The sequence below is a fragment of the Diadema antillarum genome, unplaced genomic scaffold (assembly GCF_040938485.1).
Source record: "Diadema antillarum isolate AM-2024a unplaced genomic scaffold, OU_Dant_1.0 seq00001256_RagTag, whole genome shotgun sequence".
Lineage (NCBI taxonomy): Eukaryota > Metazoa > Echinodermata > Echinoidea > Diadematoida > Diadematidae > Diadema > Diadema antillarum.
The window spans coordinates 284109-302445 of NW_027272040.1; the positions used below are offsets into that span (position 1 = coordinate 284109).

Here is an 18337-nt window from a genome sequence, read left to right on the forward strand (position 1 = left end):
TACATACATATCAGGGCTCCACATTGGCAGGTCCTTCAGGAGCATGGAGGCAGAATTAGCAATTACTCAAAGTTTTATCATTCTGATCTTTTGGTAAAAAATATATATTGGGACATTATGTTGCACACACATTAGCGTACATGTCTGTTGTAATAATGGGTGATGGCAGATATTCATCACTGACTAAAAGAAGTTGAGATTACTTCTGAACTATTCATTATGGAAGTATCTTATAAGAGGCAGGAGAAACACAGCAGTGACAAAGAGATCATAAATCTTCACAAGATTTTAATACACTTGTACTCATGTTAAGTGAATGAAGACAATTCCAATTTTGCAGTATTTGTAATATAGTATTTCCCATATGTCACATGCAACACACTCACAGCCCTAAGCCTCAAGCAGTCTATGTACACAATATAATTTTCATAAAATCAAATTACGTTTCACCAATATCATAAATGCTCCTCATTTAATCAAAGAGAGTATGTGGTTTACAACACTTCAAAACACTTAAAATAAAAATGCTTTAAAAGACAAGGGGGCAATATTCTGCACATTTTACAACATGAATGAAGGCAAATCACAATGTCTATATCAAATACTTTAAACTGATGATAACATGAATCAGTCTTGTGACTATTTTGGAATTTCAGCTCAAAGAAAGCTTGATTGTCATGTGATCAGAAAGCTTGGTGATCATGTGATCTTGGGCATGAGATTCATACAGGAATGATGACATAGTGTACACACAATATTATTCATCTTGTCCATATTGTTTTTGTAATGAGAGATTGCTGGACAAGTCTGTCTCAGTGTCACAATGAATTCTCAGTCAACTATAAAAAGTCCACAATTTAATAGTCTTGGCATATTAAAGTATATGGTTTAAGTCTTGTTCAACAAGATGGACACTTGAATGCTGTGTCAAGCCACATCCGATCTTGACACCAATATGCTGCATTTGATGACATAAATGGTACCCCGGGGTACCAAATAAAAATCAGCCATTTTGTTAAATTGCTTTTTTTAAGGTTGTACCATGGGTTGCCAAAAAGTGGGAAATTATTTGGTGTAATTTTTTTCAACATTCAATATACCCCATGTTCTCTCTAGCCACCTCACTGCACTGAAGCACACGCTATTGCTAGCACAGTCTGTACCATGCATGCATAGTATAACAAAGAGTGGCATGGGAATGACTATGTACACGCACACAAAGTGCATGCATTTCTCTGCGGCTGTCTTCAAGTGGACATGAGGTGGCGCTACACAACATGATACCCCGGGGTAACGCATGATGCATCATTTATTGGTTGCACATCATAAGGGGAATGTGCGCAATTATCAGGGGTACAATTATTATTTCAAACATCACAGTTTTATACCAATAACAGAAGGCAAGAAGAGGGAATGTGAAACCTGAGCTGTTCGTTTGTTTCTTTTTTCTTGGACCACTCAATACCCTGAATTCAGGCAGCCTAAAACCCAGTAAGCCTCCATACTGGAATATTTCCAAAGGAAAAAATAATCAAATGACTGACATGCCTTAATGATAAATACATGTATAGAATTATTAACATATTGTACAAACTTTGCATAGATCTACAGGACTCCAGAAGGGAAATGTACAGGTGTAACTTTAACAGATTCATTCATAGAACATACTAGTAGAAGCACTCACCCTCAACGCACAGCTAAATAGTATACACATATGCAGTTACACTGTACAGGCAGCGTACAGCCTAATACCTCTGTTCTGTTGTGTATGATGTAAATAACATGCAACATGCAATAGCCTTTGGCTATAATACCTACTGTGTATTTTCTTGACTAATGTAAGGTGACACACGATTTTCTTAATCACTGTCTTTTAACACTTATGGTAAAAGATCTCCCAAGGCATACACACAGCAAATTGCAATACAATGTGCAGTAAAGCTTATTGAATGTTTGCTTTGATAGCTACACATGACACCAGTGCAGTTCAACAAGAAGGTGATGTATACTAACTTGTCACTATGCCTTATTTTGATCATTTATTCACACTCATAATCTTGTCCTAGAATAATTCCTACTTCTCTGTAAAGTGGGGTAACAAGTTGGATAAAGAATATGGCACATGAAAAATGAAGTCATATGGAGAAAGAGCATATCATTCATTAATCATATGAAGAAAACACACTCTAGTGCCAGCTGCCACATAGATAAAAAACATGCTAAACAGCTCTGTCATAAAAAAAAACCCAACCAAAACCCCAAATGCACACAACAAACCATATCTCTGGTATGTGGGCTGTTATCTTTTGCCCCACATCTCATTCATTTATGCAACATTAAGCATCTAAAATGGAATATTTAACCTATGTATTCGAGAACAAAATAAGTTGAATAATTTTGCAGTATGCATACATATTACATTCCTTTAATGTGTTGTACTAAGATACTTAGACATTGCTTTTCATACATGTGGTGAATTGTTAAGCTCTACAATTGCACTACAAGCTTTATAACTGGAGCAACATTCCAAGATACACCCTAGAAATGATTCACTCCTCCTTGCATGGGACTGTTTTGTGCTTTGGGTCATCAGGGAAGGTGTGAGCAACTGGAGTGAGCCCAAGCAGGAGAAAGTGTCGCTGGTAGGCCTTTGTCTTCCGAAACAGGTTGTCAGTCCCATGGAAACGGTCCAAGATGCCCAATGTGCCATAATTATTGGTGAATCTAATAGACAGAATCAAAATGTGGATTTACAGAAATTGTGAATATACCAGTAAAAGAAGCTATTATAACCTTGACTTGAAACCTGGGAAGCATCAAAAGTTTGCAGTACACTAATCTTCTCTCATCTCAGGAAAGTCAAAATGCAGTGCTATTCCTTCCAATAACTTTTCTACACAATACACAACTCTCTGGGGTTAATCATCATCATGATGGTTGAAGAAATATCATATTCTGATGCCTACCCACTGCCAGCACTCACACCTGCACTGGTCATGAAATGGAGGCTTTCAAACTGTTTAAGATGTGTAGAAATCCAGTGCCCTGGTTTTGGCTAGGTAAGTCATATTATCTGCCTTTGACTGTCCCTAGTTTGGTGAGGTAAGTCATACCAACCTTTGCTGCTCTTTATAGCTTTTAATGTTTATGTAGGAAGTGGGTATTTCACTCTCACTTCGATAAGTTCAATTCTTTTTGTTATGCTTTGTTGGGAAGTTATGAGATTTGGCTTAAATTATTGGTTTTGTTACAAGCATAATATGCACAATACACTGACTTGCATGAGAGACAAGAGACCCGCGGGTCTAGCGCTCACCTGAGTATCGCAAGTTCACCTTTCACGCAGTCACTAATCTAAATTATTCACAGCTCTACCAAAATTTGACCAGGCATTCTCAAGTAGAAGATGAAACTGTACAATAAGGGCCCAAATTTTTTAAGATTCCTTAATTTGGGGGGGGGGGGGATTGGGGCCCCCTGGGGCCCTCTGGGTGGGGCATGGTGCCCATTTTTATAAATTGAGATCCTGACCCCCTAGGGATGCTACCTGCCAAGTTTGATGAAAATACATCATGAGGTTTTCAGGAAGAAGATGAAAATGTACAATTCAGGTCCCCATTTGGACCTTCCCAACCAACCCCCCCCCCCCCCTGCCCCCAAGAGGGGCACCCCTTGATCTCCTATGAACAAACTTGAAAATACAGTCATTAATGTACTCACTCATAGTATTATCTTACCTCTATAACTTCTGATTCTAGAGAAGATTTTTAAAGATTCCTTCATTTTGGGGGTTTGGGGCCCCCCTGGGGGCCCCCTGGGTGGAGAATGGTGCCCATTTTAAGAAATTGAAATCCTAACTCCCTAGGGATGCTACCTGCCAAGTTTGGTGAAAATGGGTCATGGGGTTCTCAAGAAGAAGATAAAAATGTACAATTTAGGCCCCATTAGGACCCCTCCTCACCCCCCTCCCCTGGGTCCCAAGGGGGGCACCCCTGATTCTGCCATGAACAAACTTGAAACTACAGTTATCAATGTACAAACTCATAGTATTAACTTAGCTCTATCACTTCTGGTTCTGGAGAAGAAGATTTTTACAGATTCCTTAAGTTTGGGGCGTTTGGGCCCCCTGGGGGCCCCTTAGGGATGCTACCTGCCAAGTTTGGTGAAAATGGGTAATGGGGTTCTCAAGAAGAAGATGAAAATGTACAATTTAGGCCCCATTAGAACCCCTCCCCACCCCCCTCCCCTGGGTCCCAAGGGGGGCACCCCTAATTTTGCCATGAACAAACTTGAAACTACAGTCATCAATGTACTAACTCATAGTATTAACTTAGCTCTATCACTTCTGGTTCTAGAGAAGAAGATTTTTACAGATTCCTTAATTTTGGGGGGTTTGGGCCCCCCTGGGGGCCCCCTGGGTGGGGCATGGTGCCCATTTTAAGAAATTGAGTTCCTAACCCCCTAGGGATGCTACCTGCCAAGTTTGATGAAAATCGGTCTTGGGGTTTTCAAGAAGAAGATGAAAATGTAAAAAGTTTACGCACGACGCACGACGGACGACGGACGACGGACGACGGACGACGGACGACGGACGACGGACGACGCACGACGCACGACGGACGCCGGACGAAGGGCGATCGCAATAGCTCACTTGAGCCTTTGGCTCAGGTGAGCTAAAAAATTGAGACTGTGGAAATGTTCTTACAATATTCAGTATCTCTTCATGCCAGTGTCTGTTATATCAGGTTCCACCTGTACTGAGTTTCCCCTGTACCCATTAAGCACTGCTAATTCCCATCACTCATGTAGCACTATAACACAAGGCTTACTTAAGATGGTGGAAGTCATGAGCTTCAGGCGAGGGCAGTAGAGGAAAATGGTAGCCACAGTGAGAGATGATAGCCGACGTCTGTACAATTGTGAGCCACATACAGAGAGTGGCAATATGAGAACCCATGACCATAGGCCCCATGATTGCAGGCAGAGTGTTGGCAACGATGTGTTCAATTGGGTGTGCGTAGATGGCTACCACACTGATGGGTGCAGTCCACTCGTGATGCTTCTTGTGGATGTATTTATAGAGACGAGGATGATGAAACAACCTGTATCAAAGAAGAGAGATTTATATTAGAGTCTCATTAAGATGAAACTAGATGCGCTTGATCATTATCATATGGGAATTCAATGCACTGCAGATGAAAGAAACATTTATCTCCATAAAAATTGGAAGAGAGAAACTGCACAGAAGATTCCCAGATAAACCATTCAACTCCTCATCCCCATCCCCATTCAAATCATCATCCCCAGCCGATGAAAGTTTTTAGTATCATTCAACTCTCCTTAATAAGCTCCTTTTATAAGTAAATCAAATAACTGTGTTGACCTTTTTTTTTGACATGCATCTATCTGATAATAAATATCAATTCATTACACTATTGAACCAAATGTCAATTTCTGTAAAAGATAAATTCACCTGACTAAGTTTGACTTAACGAACAAACTTTTACACCATAAAAAGAGCTCACATTAGACAAATTGATTTCAACTTTCTGGTTAAGATGTACTCTTTATTCTAAAGTAAGTAATTCAATTCATGACCAAAGAAGGTGGTAAATGAAGAATATAGAAACTGTCACAGATTTCTGCCGTCTGTAGTTAAATTTGTGACTTGATGATTAACAAGGAAGGATAAGGAAAAAACAGCACCGTATTTGCGGGCGATAAGGCCGCACTATTTTTAGCAACAATAAAGCAGTAAAGTCTGGGTGAGGCCTATACGCCAGCACAAGCAAATTACTCTATTGTCTTTCCAACTCAGAGAATCTCCTTTCAACCGACACACATAATCATGTATAGGACTATGCAATGTGCCGATTGTTATTGTTATCGGTAGGAAACATGTGGAAACACATAGAAATAACAACGTTTCCAATAGAAAAATAATGTAGAAAATCATGTTTTGATCAGAACAAAATCCCTCTGATTTTTTTCTTCCGCTTTTCATCACCAAAGTCGAGATGCGGCTTATCCGGCATTGCGGCCTTATTGAGAGTTAACTCTGTGAGAAGTAATGTTTACAAGAGGTATCTGTGTGAGTAGTAGTATCTGATAAGAGATGACTGTGCGAGTAGTAGCTACATATGTATATTATGCAATAAGAGGTACCTGTGTAAGTAGTAGTGTGTAGTCAGAGTTACCTGTGTGAGTAGTAGTATGTAGCTAGAGAAGCACTCTGAGAGCGCAGACCTCCGCCAAGCATGCAGCTCATTTCCATCACTGATCTTGTTCTTCCATAGAGATATGTCCACCCCATACGTACTTATAGCATGCTGAAGTGTTTAAAGTGTGCTGAAAGTCGCCCGATTTCCCAATATAGAAGCCTTTGTCACGTCATAAAACCCTCAGCTGCATGCGCGCCTCGCCTCAGCAGAAACTAGAGCCCGCACTTTAGTGCGCGCATGCAAACCTCAAATACGCGCAGCCTGAACTCCAAGTTCATTGACCCTACTTGCCAAAATATAAAAAATCCTTCATAAATTCCCCAAAAATTCTCGGATCACTACCAAAAGTTAATCGTTTGTTTAATACTTGTGTCATTCTCAACCTTTCCTGCAAGTTTCATCCCAATCCGTTAACTACTTTTAGAGTTATTTTGCACACGGACAAACAAACGAACGAACGAACGAACGAACAAAGCAATGGTAACAAAAACATAACCTCCTTAGTAGGGCAGATATGTAACAAAAAGTGGTCGAAATGCTCACATCCGGCGGAAAGTATGAAATTTTGCATATAGGGGTATTTGGGGGCGCTGATTTCAAATATTGCCGGATCCAAGAGATTTGACCACGGGGTCGGCCGCCATTTTGAATTCAAATATGGCCGCCATCACAAAACAAATTCAAAGATCCCTATCTTCAGTTCTGAATGACCTGTGGCACCAAAATTCGGTACACATGAGCGTTTTGACACATTGAATTTGATGACAGATTGATTCGGAGTGTCTGACCAACATCGAATGGCCGCCATTTTGAATTCCAATATGGCCGCCTCGACGAAATATTCAAAATCTCTATCTCGATTTCTAAGTGGTGAGTGACCCTGAAACTAGGTGTAAACGAGTATTTTAACATACTGAGTTAAACTATTAACTGATGTGATGTGTCTGACAAACGCAATGCCTGCTATTTTGAATTCCAATGTGGCTACGAAGACAAACATCACTACTAACATTCACGGGCATGTCAAAAAGTGCAGCAAAAAGGAAGCATAATGCACCTTTCACTGACGTCACAATGTAAATACATCAGCGTGCACTCAATCAGTTACAAACGCGCGCTCAATCAGGTAGCCTAATTTACAAACCCGAGATAGAGATTTTCAACACTCCAACATGGCAAATGTGTATTAAATTCAAATTGGCTGCCGTGCAGCTTGTCAGACATATCAAATAAGTCTGTTATTGAAGTCATCATATCTTCATGCTTTTATATATCAAATTCCAATGGCTAATGTCATTCAGAACTGAAGATACGGATCTTTGACGGCGGCCATTTTGGAATTCAAAATGGCGGCCGACCCCGTGATCAGATCTCTTGGATCCGGCAATTTTCGAAATCAGCGCCTCAAAATACCCCTTTATGCAAAATTTCATACTTTCCGCCGGATGTGAGCATTTTTTTCACATATCTGCCCCACTACCTCCCTTGACGGAGTTAATAAGAGGTACATGTACGTGTGTGAGTAGTGGTGTGTAATAAGAGATACCTGTGTGAGTAGCAGTATGTAATAAGGGTTCTCTGTGTGAGAAGTAGTGTGTAAAGCCCACTCACACCCTTGCGGTTTTAGCTGCGTATAGCTCCGTTAGCCGAACACAGCCTTAAAGTAGCCTCACGCAGCACTCCGTGGCAAAATATTCTGTAGCAGTCACATTGTTGCGTTGTAGCTTGTTTATTTTTTACAAAATGATTGCCTATGCTTGCCTAAGTTTGCTTTTCACCTCGCTCCAGCTTCATTTCTCGTAACAGTACGATTCAATACGAAGATCGCTCGCCCCGTTGCACGTGTACCTCGTTCGCCACTCGTTCGTTGCTCGATAGCAGCTTGCATTAACTCGTTTTTTTTCACGTTTCACTGCTCATCCACTCGCTTTAACTAGACTATTGCAGAGACTCCAACTCTCCTGCTTTCGACGGGAGATCTCCTGCCGAAAGCCCATTTTTGCACAATCTCCCGTTCTCCCGCTTGAGATTTGATTTCTCCCGCCCTGGCTTTGTGTCTCCCGTTAGGAAAGGATTTCTTACTTATTGCTGTATCGTATGTTGAAAAATAAGCCTTAGATAGCACGAGAGACCATCTAGAACCATAGACTGGACCCTGGCTGCAATGAATTTCGCGCTTCGCGCATATCAACTTGGAATCTCCCGTTTGCTAGGGGTTTCAGGCGGGAGAATCTCCAGATCAGAAGGTGCTTGGGGTCGGAGTCTCTGCTATTGCTTGTTCCGGCTCGTTTCGCTGCGTATCAGTTCGCCCTGCTGCATACAAGCTCGTAGAGAGTTTCAGTGAAAAGTTTTGACATTTTGCAGGGATTTTTTTTTTGTGGGGGGGGGGGGGCACAAAGGACGTTTGGTTCAAATTCCTCCAAAAGCACCACATTTGGTACACATGTTGCCCATACCATTAATATTTCCATTTTTGATGGGCGCCAAGAAGGGCGCCCTCCGCCAAATCCAATAAGGCCGCCATCTGAAATTCAAGTCACTTGCATTGAAAAAAGGTTAACATTTCACAATCATTTTCAAAATCTATATTAGAGGTTTGCTGGGTAAATGAAATCGATTCTGATGTTGTTTTTAAGGTCTAAAGTCAACTTTTCCTTATTAAAAGGTCTTCCAACTGTCGCTTTGGTCAAGACATTATTTTTATTACAGGTTATTTCAAAAAAAAAATTTTTCAAAAATTTTAAGAATGGCCTGCCTATGGTCACCATAACAGGAATGACAACCTTGCTATTGATATACCTGCAGTTGTTGAGAACAGAACAGAGCATACTACTGGTTACAAAAAAAACACAAAATTACTTTTCTGTGATACATATGTGTGGTACTAATAATACACTTTGAGAAAAACAGGATTTTCCACAAAATCTACAATAATAGCGGGGAACTCAGTTAAAGGCGTTTTTAAAAATGATATGTTTGGATTGGATGTTGCTGAAAGCACACAATCATTACAAAAGCTTCATGATTTGTTAAGCATGTTGTGTTTCTCATGTCAAATAAGTAAATTTCAATCAAATTCAACTAGATTTTGTATTCACAGATATATATATGCAGTCATAGCGAGCTAAAGCGAGCAGCATCGAAAAGGAACGAGGAGGAACGAGGTAAGGCGAGGAGGAACAAAGGGGAGCGAGCGACGGACAAGCTAGATTCGCAATGTAGCGAGCTACATCCGCAATGGTCCTTGCTATTAAATGCGAGCAGAGTACTAAGAATAGTGTGTGGTGATGCGAGCTAAAGCGAGGTAATGCGAACTAACGTGAGGTTATGCGAGGTGAGGCGAGCAGGTATCGCAACCATACGCAGTGAAACGCAGTTCAAAGTAAAGCTGCGTTGGCTTGCGTTAAGCAGCTTGTTGTCACTCGTCCTTGCTCGTCCTTGCTCGCATTAGCTGGTTGTCCCTCGTCTTAGCTCATATGGATTTTGATCTTGCGTTCATTTGCAGATATTTGAAAAATTCAAACTAGCGAGCTAGAACGCAAAGCCTCTGCATTAGTCTCCGTATTGACCTCGTATTAGCTTGTTTCATTGCGTAGTACTATGTTAGGATGCATTAGACTGCGTTCGGGCAATACGCAAGCTCGAAACACAAAGGTGTGAGCTAGGCGTAATAAGGGTTCTCTGTGTAGTGTGAGTTACCTGTGTGAGTAGTGGTGTGAGTTAACTGTTTGAGTAGTGTTGTGAGTTACCTGTGTGAGTCGTGGTGTGAGTTACCTGTGTGAGTAGTGGTGTGAGTTAACTGTGTGAGTAGTGGTGTGAGTTACCTGTGTGAGTAGTACGTAGTATGTCATAAAAGATACCTGTGTGAGCAGTGGTGTGAGTTAACTGTGTGAGTAGTGGTGTGAGTTACCTGTGTGAGTAGTAATGTGTAATGAGAGAGTTTCAGGTACCTGTGTGAGTAGTAGAAGCCCATCTCCTCTATAATGATGAAGACAAAGAGTTCAATCATAACCCACTGGAAGGTGGGTAACTCTGATGGACTGAAGCCACACTCCCTCCATCCCATGTAATAATATACAGCCAAAGCTAAAGGCAAGACAACCACTGTCTGGTTAGCAATGACCGTCAGAACAGCCCTCCTCAGCTTGCCAGGGGGAATCTGTTGATTAAAACACAGACAAGATTTTGCACTCACTCAGGTTGTGGCAAAATAATACATTGAAGCTTGTCTTCTCTCAACACTTCAATACATTCAACAGCACTAAAGACATTTTGGGATTGCCAAAGGTATTGGAGAATTAAGGGTTTCTGGAATGAACACAAACTGTACTATAGGGCTTTCTATAGCTCAGTTGATAGAGCACCGGGCTAGTAATCCAGAGGTCTCAGGTTTGGAATCCCAATGGAATCTCATTTTCTTTGCTCATTTTCCACTAATAAATTGTATCCATTTCTGGTCAGTTTCCTTCCATTTGCAGTTGTATGGTAAACATGAGAATTATCCAATAATGCTACAACCAAAAAAAAGCTTTTTGTTTTTCATATCATGTTACTAATCACTACAGCTACAAGACTGATTCAGGTTTGTAGAGGGCAGCAGACAAGCAGACTGAGTCACAGTGGTAAACATGTTTATCGCGCACTTGTAGCAGGAGTACACGCACTTGTAACAAATAACCGGGGGGCCAAAAGCTAAAAACAGAGGTCGAGTTGCACTCTCTCTACAAACTAAGTAGACCATGCTTATTTTCAAGTTTTTATTGTAACAAACAACATTCCACTGGTCTACCTCAAAAAATTTGTTGCGAAAGCCTCCAAATCCAAGATGGCGTCCAAGATGGCCGCCATATTTACTGAATTTGTTATTTAAATGATAGAATTCGATAGAAACATCAGATTCCAACAAATGTGATGTCATATGAAAGAAAATAAAATTTTCTACAAGTTGATACCATTTTTGTGGGTTATTGTGATAATTGGATTGAGATTTTAAAGAAAAAACACTCATTTTTTGATATTTTTCTGAAAAAAGGAAAATCATGAAAATGCTTGAATCAGCATAAATCAAAGAAAGACTGAAGGATTATCTTGAAACGTTTCAAGAATTTTGCTTGACATATAATTAATATTTATAGAAAATTAAGGGTCAGTACCATTTTCGGTTCAGGAGTTATAATGTCTCGAACTTGAAAACTCACTAAGTAAAAATGGCCACTTTAGTTGTGACCAAGAACTTGTTGGTCGTAAAAAAGTCTGCACGCGCCAAGACTACTACACGCACCACTGGCACTGGCGATTGTAGCAGTGCCAGTGGTACGTGTAGTAGTCTTGGCAAATGCAGACTTTTTCCTTGACAAACAAGGGTTTGTGCCTGCAAACTAACTTTTCATACCAAGTGGTAGCTCAGGTGAAACTGATCGCTATTATTTCAAAGTAGATTGTTCTGAAGCAGATGAGAGGAAGCAAAAAAATTTCAAATAGAGGTAGTAGCTTGAAACTTGGCACCAATCTTGTTATAGATAGTTTAAGACAGAATTTAGATCAACCGCTCAAAAAAAAATCAAGATGACAGCCATCAAAGTTGACATAGTGTATTGCGCCAAATTAAATGTATTATTTTGTTTTTGATACAAATTTGTCTGTTGTGCTATCTCAAACCGTCTTAAGTTTTTATGGACACATTTTCTAAACCAGTGATATTCTACTCTCCGAAAAAGAAAAAAAAAACAAATCGAGTGGAAGTTTTTACTTTTGACGTGAGGAGTGAATAACAGAAAACGGTGAATTTAGAGTGAAATTGGAGTGACTTTTGAGTGAAAATGTTCATTTTCACTCATTTTAGAGTGACCTTTGGCAGAGCTCCACACTAACTTTTATTTTTGGTGGCCCAAAGGCAAATATCCGACCTTTTTTGGTGATCCGATCAGGCCACCAAATTCTTCATTTCTGACATTTTGGTGACCCGACGTGCGTTTTTTGTGGCCCCGGGCCACCGGACCACCGTTAGTGTCGGGCCCTGGCTTAGGGATCACTCGTCACTCTTCGAGTGTTCCCCGAGGTCATTCTAAAATGCATGAAAATGAACATTTCCACTCTCGAGTGATCCTGATATCTAATACTCAGTATAGGAAAGCATCTACCAATGGCATAAGTTCAGATCAATTGTGACACTATAACCCACATGAAATCAGCCTAAAAACAATGTAAGAAAAATCTGATAACGGAAATTACAGTTTCAGCATGCTTATTTGTAAATGTGAATATACAGCACGAATAATCAATTTGGGCAATTTTATTCGAACAATATCCTGAAAAGTAATTTCGCACAACACATTTAAGAGCAAAGTTGAGAAATTGCCGCCATGTTTGATTTTTTTATTTTTTTTTTTGGGGGGGGGGGGGTTCGGATCAGAAGGGCTTTCAAGGACATCTACGGATCAGACATTATTACACATATATATACCATCATCATTCACGTTTCTACAACAGCAGAGTTACATATTAAGTAAAAAAGCATATCTGCGATACAGAAGCATTTCTTTTTTTATCAAAGATTGGGCCTTACCCAAACACTGGAATGAGCTCCACCCCCCCCCCCCCCCCAAAAAAAAAAAAGACCCTCAATATGGTTTACACTAGTACAATATCGTTCGGATGTATAGAAACATGTACACAGCAATATACGGAGATTTAAAAAATATATCAAATTATAAGTTATAAGTTGAGATTTAACGTTGACGCAGCACACTAAAGGTATATTGTTTACCATTGGGAGAGATATCACATTCGATTTATATGTGCAGGTTAGTTGTATTACAAAACATTCTACCATGTAAAAAAAAATTATAATAAAGCCTAAAACATACGGAGATATCACCATTTCTTTTCAAGAAACCATAACCATGATAACTGTTGACATAAAAAAAACCATTCTTATCAGATCTATTTAGTATATCTAACAATATTTAGCATTAATTATACTGATTTAAGTTTGTACATTAATCTCTAACTCACAGTTTAGAACTAGTTTGAGGAATTAAGTAAAGCTGGGTTTTTGTTTTACGTGCACTAATGGTAAATAATGAGTTGAATGACAACCTCTATTAATTACCGCCATCTTGAATTTTGTGTGGATACTATTTTTATCGCTAAATATTACACATTGGCAAAATTTGTGCCAAATTTTAAGCTCCTATCTCTTTTTGGAAAATACTTTCTGTTCAATCTTATCTGCCTCAAAACAATCTACTATGATGAAATGCTACAGTAATAGCGACCAGCGTCACCTACCACTTGGCATGAAAAGTTACTTTGCAGGTACTTGCAAGTCACTAGACCATTACGGTATTACAATCATGTGACCATGACTGTAGACACATTGTAAGCAAAATCTATAATGCATAAATACAATCTTTTCAAGTTTTAGATGTTAACTTGTCAACAGTGTATTATATTACCTGTAATTCCAGAAATACGAATTATGTCTCAATCTCAGTAAATCTCAATCTCAATCGCAGGTTTCAAAATAATTCTGCAGTTCTTCTTCGATAAATACTAAATCATGCATTTTTACATTTCTTCCTTATTTCAAAACAATATAAAAATATGGATCCCCCAAAAAAGAGAAGCAAACAACCCCCCCCCCCAATTTATCACAATACACAGCTTAAGTGGTATCAACTTTTAGAAAGTTTTACTCTCCTTCATATGACATATAAAAATTGTTGCAATCCAATGTCTCTATCAAATTTTATGTTTGAAATGTTAATTTCAATAAAATGGCGGCCCTGTTGGACCGCATCTGTACTTTGCAACAAATCTACTGAGGTGTACTTACGGAACATTGCTTAGTATGCTTAATATTATGTATGGTCTTGTTTATATACAGAGTGGAACTCGAAAAGTAAGCACGATCTTGGATTTGACCCTCTGTGACGTCTTTGGGAACAGATGCGTGTAAATAACATATTATGTAAAATGGGATTTCAAGTTTGAGACATTAGAACTCCAGAACCAAATACAATACTGACCTCTAATTTTCTCCAAATATTGATTATATGGGAAAGATGTTAATTTCTGCATGGTTTTCATAAACATTTTTGATTTCATTTTTAAAACTTTTTAGAGAAATATTCATGGTGCATTCTGAAAAATGTCTCCATAAAAACCTAAGATGGTTTGAAATGGCATTACAATGTTCAGAATATATAAAAACCATATAAAAAGACAGCAAAACAGACAAAATTGTATCAAAATCGAAATGATACATTTACTTTGGCGCAATACACTATATCAGCTTTGATGGCCTGCAATCTTGAATTTTTTGAGTGATTGATCCAAATTTTGTTTTAAACTTTCTATAGCAAGGTTGTTTTAAGCTTCTACCTCTATTTGAAAGATATTTTTTGCTTCATCTCATCTGCTTCAGAACAATCTACTTTGAAATAATAGCAATCAGCGTCACCTGAGCTACCACTTGGTATGAAAAGTTAGTTTGCAGGCACAAACCCTTGTTTGTCAAAGAAAAAGTCTGCGTTTGTCAAGACTACTACACGCACCACTGGCACTGCTACAAGCGCCAGTGCCAGTGGTGCGTGTAGTAGTCTTGGCGCGCGCAGACTTTTTTTACGACCAACAAGGTCTTGTCACAACTAAAGTGGCCATTTTTACATAGTAAGTTTTCAAGTTTGAGACATTATAACTTCTGAACCGAAAATGGTGCTGACCCCTAATTTTCTTCAAATATTAATTATATGTCAAACAAAATTCTTGAAACGTTTTAAGATAATCCTTCAGTCTTTCTTTGATTTATGCTGAATCAAGCATTTTCATGATTTTCCTTTTTTCAGAAAAATATCAAAAAATGAGTGTTTTTTCTTTAAAATCTCAATCCAATTATCACAATAACCCACAAAAGTGGTATCAACTTGTAGAAAATTTTATTTTCTTTCATATGTCATCAAATTTATTGAAATCTGATGTTTCAATCAAATTCTATCTTTCAAATAAATAAATTAAACGAGAACTTACCTGTTTGAAGTTTGATTTTTATTATTTGAGTAATAGGAGTGTGAGTTAATATGAGATCCCACTCGTACGCATGCGCAGTCAATATTCGTCGCCCAGGCAAATCTCCACCTAAGCAATCGGACTGTCTTCCGACGTCTAATACATAATGTCAACTAGGTGAGAGAACTGAACCAAAGACCCAACTGGGTCAAGTGAGATTTGCCTGATCCATGAGGAAATGCGACCACTGTCACAATCCCACAATCTGGAAATACACTGTAAATTGACGGAGTAAGAACATTACCTTGAAGTTTGAATTGAGGGTGGGAGTGGAGGGCATATTAACTCACACTCCTATTACTCAAATAATAAAAATCAAACTTCAAACAGGTAAGTTCTCGTTTAATTTATTTATTATTTTTCGTAATCTCCGTTGTTCGTTAATATGAGATTTTGAAGCAAGTGGTCGCATTTCTGCAAAAACCAAGCAATGTATGGTGAAAGAATGACATAGTAGCTCACCAATAATACTCTTTCTCTTCAATGATTATCCAGTACCGCCATGGAGAACCTACATGTAGGTCCTGCCCTGATCGACGGCTTATCATAGAACCTGTTGAAGGTTTCCTCATTAGACCATCCGGCCTGTTTCAGAATGTCCGCTATGGGCACATCTGCTGTCTTTGCAGTAGAGACTGCTGCAGCCCTTGTAGAATGCGGTTTGAAAATTCTAGTGTCGATACCCGCCGCACTCATTGTCTCCTTTATCCACCTGGAGATGGTTTGCTTACTGGCTCGTTTGTGAGGTTTCCTATGACATATGAACAGGTGCCTTTCCGTATCCCTCATCACTTTTGTACGCTCAATGTACTTTTTCAGGTAGCGTACCACACAGAGTCTCTTCTCTGAAGGATACTCTTCAATTGTAGTCGTACTCCCTACTCTGTCGGAGGTCTTGTTCTGTTTTACCAAGTCACTGACATGAATCTCTACGCTATTATCCTTCCAAACCAGGCCATCAATATGAATGTAGAACAAAGTCTGTGCCCTTTGTGCAGAAGTGAGTGCGAGCAACATACACAGCTTATGAGTAAGTTCACACAAAGATAGCTTACTGGCTGGTGACATTTTGCGGAGATGATCTAACACGATTTTAACGTCCCAGATATGGTTGTACCGTGGCAGCGGAGTTCGTAAATGAAATACACCTTTCATGAATCTTGTCACCAAGGGATGTGTACTAATTGTACAGTTGCTGTTCTCCAACAGCACCACCGAGGCCAAAGCACTTCTGGCACAGTTAATAGCACTGTAACTCAACTTATGTACATGAAACAGATAACTCAAAAATTCTATAACACTTTCTACAGCAGTGCAGTGACTGTTCAAAGTTTCCTGTCTGCAATACTCTTGCCATTTCTTAATGTAAGTTCCATATTGTGTGCGTGTAGACAGTCTCCAAGATGCACACAACACGTCCACAGTCCTGTCCTGTAGTCCCTTTATCTCGAACTGTGAACGCCAATCCTGCAACAAAGAAGATCGAGTTTAGTGCAGAGTGGGTGGGTAGCCTTAGATACTGGTTGTGTCAGCAAGGATTTGCTTCTTTTCAAGATCAAAGGTTCTTCACTCATCATACTTGTCAAGAGAGGGAACCAGGCCTGTGTAGGCCAATTTGGTACGACAAGCAGGCCATGTGCATTGTCTTCTTGTATTTTCTGCAGGCACTTTGCTACCAAACAGAAAGGAGGGAAGGCATAAAAGAGTGCAAATTTTCCCCAGTCTAGTGTGAAAGCATCAACTGACTCTGCATTGGGATCTGGCAACCATGAAATGTACCTAGGTAGCTGAGCATTTAGTCTGGATGCAAACAAATCAATTACTGGTGTACCATACTTAGCCACAATCTTCTCAAAGCTATTCTTATCTAGCATCCACTCTGTTCTGTCATTAAAGTGTCTAGACATGAAGTCTGCCTCGTTGTTCTGGCACCCAGGTAAGTGAGCTGCTGACAGCCATATATTGCGTTCTATACACCAATGCCAGATGTCTAACACTACCTGATTGCACGTTTCTGATTTCAGCCCTCCCATGTTATTAAGGTAGGCAACAGCCGTAGTGTTATCAATCCTCAATAGGACATGTACATTTCTCTTATCTGCACAGAAGGATTTCAGAGCCAGTCCAGCTGCCAGTGTTTCTAGGTAATTAATACCCGATGTTTGAGCTGAATGTACTTCCTCTGTGGTCCACCTGCCACCTGTGTGAGAGGTTAAGTCTGTAGCACCCCATCCCTCTGCACTGGCATCTGTACGTAGCTCCAAATTGACCTTTTGTCTGACAACATGATTAAATGACTCATGAATATGTTCTTTCCACCATATCAATTCATGTCGTGCCTCCATGGAAAGAGTCATGGGCCTATCAAAATGACCACAAGCTGCCTTAAGGGCCTGTACCTTGTCTCTCTCTAGATATCTGTAATGCAGTGGGCCATACTGTACTGCAGGGAACGTGGCAACTATTTTCCCTATGACCCTAGCAACCTTTCGAATGGATGGGGCGGCAAGGGATAAGAGGGAGGTGCAAACCTCATAAATGTCATCTTGTTTTTCCCTTGGCAAAGTAATGTGCATTGACCTAGTATTCAAATGAAACCCAAGGAACTCTAGGTCTAGGCCTGGGCTAAGTACTGACTTCTCAGGATGAATTAAGAACCCCAGCTCTGTTAGAAGCTTAGTGGTAGCTGAAACAGCCCTTTGGGTAGCATCCTTAGATCTCCCAATTATCAAAGTGTCATCAAGATAACCCATAACTACATGTCCTTCTGTTCTAAGCTGGGCAAACACTGGCTTCAGCATTTTTGTAAACAGTCTGGGAGCTGAGCTGAGACCATTAGGTAAGGCCTTGTATTGGTACAGTTTACTTTGCCAATAGAAACGCAAATACTTTCTCGATGATGGATGGACGGGAACTGAATAGTATGCATCTTGTAAATCAATAGATGCAATGTAGCAATTTGGGCTGAGCAGTGACAAGGCTGTATGTATGTTGTCCATTTTGAAATGCTGATAAAGGATGCCTGTATTAAGATCAGAAAGATCAAG

The 18337-nt window shown here is 39.7% G+C and overlaps 1 protein-coding gene across 1 annotated transcript in view; it reads right to left on the reverse strand.

Annotated features, from left to right (window-relative positions):
• Positions 1-1198: 1198 nt before the first annotated feature.
• LOC139745350 (fatty acid hydroxylase domain-containing protein 2-like) overlaps positions 1199-18337 on the reverse strand; it is a 35467-nt gene continuing 18328 nt past the window's right edge. Inside the window, exons 5-7 of the mRNA XM_071655745.1 lie at positions 10172-10380; positions 4830-5102; positions 1199-2724 (exon numbers count right to left, since the gene is read on the reverse strand). Of these exons, the coding sequence (XP_071511846.1) occupies positions 2550-2724; positions 4830-5102; positions 10172-10380 (657 nt within the window). The 3' untranslated portion in view covers positions 1199-2549. The remainder of the gene's footprint in view (positions 2725-4829; positions 5103-10171; positions 10381-18337) is intronic.